The sequence below is a fragment of the Dendrobium catenatum genome, unplaced genomic scaffold (assembly GCF_001605985.2).
Source record: "Dendrobium catenatum unplaced genomic scaffold, ASM160598v2 fragScaff_scaffold_651, whole genome shotgun sequence".
In the NCBI taxonomy this organism is placed as follows: Eukaryota; Viridiplantae; Streptophyta; class Magnoliopsida; order Asparagales; family Orchidaceae; genus Dendrobium; species Dendrobium catenatum.
Window position 1 is genome coordinate 1 of NW_021319113.1, and position 6,351 is coordinate 6,351.

The window sequence follows — 6,351 nt, forward strand, 5'->3', positions numbered from 1 at the left end:
ACTGACCATGGATCAGAAAGGGGTAGCCAGAATATACCAATGGAAAGCATCGTCTCAGAAGTGGAATCTTATTTGGTTCGCACCAAGCGATCCTTGCGACTTCTTTCCGGCGTGCGGAACCAATGCCATCTGCGACTCAAGTAGCTCGCCGATGTGCCAGTGTCTTGGTGGGTTTAATCCCAACAATCCAGTGAGTTGGAGCAAGGGAAATTGGTCTGATGGGTGTGTTAGAGTGGCGGCGCTTGGCTGCGGAGCAAACGAAACCGACGAGTTCTTGGTGGTTCGCGGCACCACGCTGCCGGACACGACGGAGGCGGTGGCGGATATGAGCCTGGGCTTGGATGAGTGTAAGACAAAGTGTTTGATGAATTGTTCCTGTAAGGCTTATGCGAGCGTTTATCTTAACGGCGGCGGAGGAATTGGATGCATTATTTGGATGACGGAGATTAAAGATCTCAGAACCTCTGCGGACGACAGGCAGCAGGATCTCTTCATCCGAATCGCGTCACTTGCTAACGGATCTAACGGTATATATATCATTAGATTATTAATTGATGATATCGTCACGTATCGTACTCAATTACTTGACATTGTTGGATACGGTACGGCTCTCTGGTTCATTGCATTGACACTTACGGACTGAAGCATTTATGATCGACCTAATTTTCCTTTGACTAACATTAAGATAAGGCATTGGTCAATTATTGTTTCTCTAATTTATGTTTGAATTGTTCAAATAGTTGATCTAAGATATGAAGTGAATATTGTGTATTCTCTCTAAGTACGTGAACTTCAAGTGATATTTATGAAAATTTCAATTTTTATGTCATTGAAGCTATGAAGAAACAATAAAATAAGAAAATTTGATTAAAATATTGGAAGGAGAAATTATGGCTTTTGCTAGGTATTGGTCCAGTTTTAGGTTATTTGTTCCTTATCGTAGTAGGTTCATTCTTCTATAAATAAAAGAGGTTGTAATGATGATCGGAAGCTCATGGAAGAGGAATACAAAAAATTCCACGTTAGCTCTCTCTCCCTCTTTCCCCCCTCGCTCTCTCATCCAAGAAGATTCAACGTCCTAAAAAAAATCATAACAATTTTGTTTGAGATAACTTTTTCACTACTTTTTAAAGTAGCTTTTTAATACAAAATTTTTAGTTCAAAAAAAATTATAATAAAAAGTTACTTTAGAAAACTGTCGCAAACAAAACCAATATTGTATGAGAAGAACAAATGTCTTTTGGTTGATCATTTACATTACAAAGACAAAGCGATTGAAGTAAAGAGATTTATAAAATCAAGTTAAATTGATGAAGAATGAGCCAATTAAATGTTGATTTTTCACGAAGTAGAAAGAAGTGAAGGGGAAAATCTATTAACTATATGTTTTTTTTTTTTAATCTATCAACTATATGTTATGTTTGGCCGTCGGCATTCTTAATGGAGTTCTTAAAGCAAATATTTATGTGTAGCTACTACAAGATCTTTAGGTAGAATGAGAAAAAATCAAACCTTTAATTATGACGTGCATTGAGTTAAGCCAATAAGGTTTTAAAGTTTTCATATGCAATACAATATCTTATAAACTTCTAGCTCGTGGAGATAATCTAACTATATATTAATAAAATTCCGATGTAGTACCAAGGAAACTAAAAGAGGATGCTCGCCGATAAATTCAGGTGGCATCCTCCTTGTTTGTAACACAATACAAAGATTGCTTGAGCTGTCAAAAGAAGCTATTTTATTACAAGCTCCTTTTCCAATTTCTTTTTTTCAGAACATAAATATTGACACATTTTTTTGACTTCATTCTACACTTTTTTTGTGAATAACAGGGAGGAGCAAGAAGAAGGCATGGATTTTTGTCACAATGCCAGCAGGTTCTGTATTGTTGCTTCTAATATTTTTGATATTTGTGATAAGGAGATGGAAACGCAGAAGTAAGTCTTTGAAATATTCTTATTTTACTTTCATTATACTGTATATATTAAAAAAAACTAAACTTTTTTCCTTTCCTTAATTCCAAGAAGACGACGAACAATCAGTTTCCTCTGTAAATTGGGGTCATGAAATTATGCATGAAGCCAATAAAGAAGGGAATTCAGAAATATCATTCTTCAAATTTGCTCAAGTAGTGAGTGCTACAAACAACTTTTCAGATATTAACAAGCTCGGAGAAGGTGGTTTTGGACCTGTTTATAAGGTAACATCTATATAAACCTTTTCAATGTTATCTGAAACTCTTCAATGCATTGTGATATTGATATGTGATGTGCAAATGTTACTGTAATGGACATTATTTTAGGGAAAATTACCAGAGGGACAAGATGTGGCTATCAAACGGCTTTCTGCAAGATCAGGGCAAGGATTAGAGGAGTTCAAAAATGAAATTTTATTAATTGCTAAACTGCAACATAGGAATTTAGTAAGATTATTAGGTTGTTGTATTCATGGCGAAGAGAAGATGTTGATATACGAGTTCATGCCTAATAAAAGCTTAGATCTCTTGCTTTTCGGTAAGTTCTCTCCAAAAGAATAAGGAAAAAACCATAAGTTCATTGCTAATCAAAATTATTCCTATCTTCTGCAGATGTTGAACAAAGATTAAAACTGTACTGGACTAGGCGCTTTCAAATAATCGAAGGAATTGCTCAAGGTCTTCTTTATCTTCATAAGCACTCCAGATTAAGAATCATTCATAGAGATTTAAAGGCAAGCAACATTCTCTTGGATGGTGACATGAACCCCAAGATCTCAGATTTTGGCATGGCAAGAATTTTCGATTCTAATGATACCCAAGCAAATACTCGAAGAATTGTCGGCACCTTGTAAGTATATGAACCACTTCTGCATCATTTTTAAAATGAATTCTGATTTGGGCTCATTTGGTTTATAGACAGAAAATACATTTTAGAAAAAAAAAAATTTTTACTCATTTTATACATTTTTATAATCTAAATTCTCATGAATGTAACAGATTTTTCATTTTTAAAAGTCTATTTTTAGGGGCTATTTGGTAGCAGGATTTTGGCCATATTTGAGGCGGATTTGAGCGAAATCCAACTAAACGGCCTAAAATGCAAAACCAAATCTCACGGCAAATGAAAGCAGCCATAGACAGAAAATCCCGCCTTTTCATGCTAAATCTCGGATTTCTGAAATCTTGCTTTTTGCCTGATTTATGAAATCCATTAGCTAGAGAGGAAGAGTCCGCTCATTAAATACATTCTATAGCCAAACATTCACACAAGATTTAATATGAATGTTACCAAACAATTTTTAGGACTTAGGCCTCTCAGGATTTCCGAAATCCGGTTTTACGAAATCCTACTTAAATCAAATCCTGGGTGCTACCAAACAGCCCCTTAGTTTGAAGCAATCAAAATGGGTTTTTAATTTAATGTTTTGAATGCTAATTAGCTCCATTTTGCCATATTTTTTAGCGGTTATATGTCTCCAGAGTACGCTTTGAATGGTCTCTTCTCTGTCAAATCGGATGTATTTAGCTTCGGAGTCCTGCTTCTCGAGATTGTGAGCGGAAGAAGAAATCATGGTTGTGGTAATCTCCTTGCATATGTAAGTGATCCAACCCCCTTTTTTTTTGGCATTTAACTTAGAAACTAGTAAAATATTTATAAAAAAACTGAAATAATTTCATGCTACTTCATCAGGCTTGGGGTTTATGGAAAGAAGGAACCTGGGTGGAACTTGTAGATCCTTCATTAGATAATAAATTTCAGGATAATGAGATTGCGAGATGCATCTACGTTGCACTTTTATGTGTTCAAGAGAGACCAGAAGATCGCCCTTTCATGTCTGATATTGTTACCATGCTTGCCAATGAAAGTTTATACTTCAACAGTATCAAACAACCTGCATTTTTCACCATTGACAATGATTTAGATGCTAGAAAGCCATTAAATCAACATGTAGGTACCTCTTTTAATGACCTTTCAATCTCAATTGTTGCAGGTCGCTAACACTTCATAGCCTTTTTTGTTTTGTAAATTCTGTAGATTAAGATCATAAAAACTTCTAAAATCTCTAATTGTTTCATACTTATGCTTCGTTTGGGATAACTTTCTTATTGTTTTTTGAAAGCTACTTTAAAAAACAGTAGGAAAGCTGTCACAAACGAAGCCTTAGTTTTGCAAATAGCTCCAACATTCTTTTGATTGTAGATCACACTGAGGCTTTGTTGGGGAGAGCCTTTTTACTGCTTTATTTTTTGAGGTTGTAATTGCAGTTTCTATATGCATGGTTGTTTCTTTTTTTCGCAGCTTTCAAGAAATTTTTTGTGCTAGGAAACTATAGCTTTCAAAAAAAAAAAAAAAATCCCCACAATAATTTTACAACATATTTATAAAGAGTCGTAGCTATCTCAAATGAATCTTAAATGCACACATATATCTTAATTCATGCAAGCCATTAAATCAAATATGATGGGCTTAATCTATAGCCCATCCTAGTTGCTAAACTTTAACATTTTACATAAAAAAATTAGTTTTAGAATATTTTAATAAAAACATTGATCAAAATTAGTGTAATATATTGATAATTGATAGCTTGAATTTTATTTTACGAGTTCAAACTGACTCATTTATTATGAAAGCAAGAAAATGATTATGCTTCAAATAATTATAATAATAATATGATAAAAAGATTGAAAAATTAGATGAAAAATAATAAAAGGATCACTTAATACAAAAAAGTTAAACATAATTTTTAAATATGTTTAACAACTTTACACTTAAAATTATGAATGTTAATATGTTTTAATTGTATTTATATTAATATTTTTAAAACAACTGGCACGCGGGGAAACAAATTGATTCAGGGCCATCTCAAGCTTGACTCGTTAGCTCTTCAAACTCGCCTCAAGATTCATTTATCGAGTCAAGTCCGAACCAGCTTGACTCACTTACACCCCTATTTGCCTTCAAAACCCTGACCTCATCTCACTCCCTCTCCTATGGAGAAATATTGATTTGTGCAAATAATTCAGTGTTTAGGAGTACTACTATACTACTTTGAAAGAGAGAGCTTAATAAGAAAGGGAGCATTTAACTCTCAAATAAAGAACAAGATGAAGACTTACCAACCTTTGAAAGCTTGCCTGGAGGAAGAAGATGAAATAGCAAAGCCTTTGTCGCCGGAATTGAACCCGTTGGCCTCTCGCTCTCGTTGTGGCTGATGGAAAATGGGATAAACTTGATAATTAGGGTTCTTGAGGAAGAAGTGAAGATTGACGGAGACGGTTTGTGATTTAAGCTTATAATGACTTCTGAAAAAATTTATTTCACGAGTTTAAAATACAATCCATTACAATCTATTCACCTTAAAAAAATGTCGTCCCCAACATCACTGTTTAGAATTCAGGCACAAAATTGATATACCAAATTCGTACGATCAAAACTTGAATCGAATTAATATTAGTTTAAAAAACTCATCAAATCATATAGTCATACAGTTCATGTTCATTCTAACACATGTTATTTAATTATATATGTAAAATAATTCACTTTAATCTACATAATATACACAACTCAAAATCAATTCTTGCAGCTCTAGTAATAATTCAATCAATTTTTTCAACAATTGTTCTGATACCAATTGTAAATCTCCAGAGTGAAATTGGCACCTTGATAAAAAAAAAAAATTGTACTAAAAAATTATTTTAGAAAACAAAAAGAAAACTGTATCAAACGAAGCTTAAGTGATGTTATTAAACTACAATGTTATGTGAGGCTATAATGTTCTAATATCATATTGCCTTCCATGAATGATTTAACTATAAATATCAATTAAATCTCTTAAGTAAGGTCATTTATAGGAATATTAAAATTTGTAAAATTCCCTCAACATTTGCATTTATATTATCCACAAAGTGTGAAATATGCACCAAGTGTTTGTTAATATAGTGGATATTTTTTCTTAATCTCTTTGTAGTAGATGCATTCCATTAGTGTAAATTATATGTATTTTTATATAATCTCTAGATTAAACAAATTTACAACATTTTTATTTTTTCACTCTCTATTCGTGGGAGTCACAAGAAGTTATGGGTTATTATATATTTCCTCTAACTTTTTCACACTACAAAGAATAGGAGTGTCAATTTCGGGCCACGGGTCGGGTTCAGGTCGAACCCGGCACCATTCGGTTCAACCCGAAACCTACCCGTTTTTGCAAACGGGACGATTTCTTGGACCCGAATCCGACCCGCTTCGGGTTCGGGTCAACCCGACACGACCCGTTATCCACTGCAAGCGGGCAGCGACGCGAGTTCGCAGCGGGACGCTGTGCGGCGGGCAGGCGGCAGCGGCGCGGTGGGCCGACAGCAGCGGCGCA

At 34.4% G+C, this 6,351-nt stretch overlaps 1 protein-coding gene across 2 annotated transcripts; it reads left to right on the forward strand.

Annotated features, from left to right (window-relative positions):
- The first annotated feature begins 6 nt into the window (after positions 1-6).
- Positions 7-4,041, forward strand: LOC110103818 (receptor-like serine/threonine-protein kinase SD1-8). Of its 2 annotated transcripts, none has more exons than XM_020832671.2 (7): positions 7-527; positions 1,836-1,940; positions 2,028-2,203; positions 2,306-2,516; positions 2,591-2,828; positions 3,444-3,576; positions 3,672-4,041. In XM_020832671.2, the coding sequence occupies exons 1-7, from the start codon at positions 8-10 to the stop codon at positions 3,978-3,980; spliced, it is 1,692 nt and encodes a 563-aa protein (XP_020688330.2). In that variant the 5' UTR covers position 7; the 3' UTR covers positions 3,981-4,041. The 2 variants fall into 2 exon arrangements, with proteins under 2 accessions (XP_020688330.2, XP_020688332.2); XM_020832673.2 differs by having other exon boundaries at positions 2,031-2,203.
- The last annotated feature ends 2,310 nt before the right edge of the window (positions 4,042-6,351 follow it).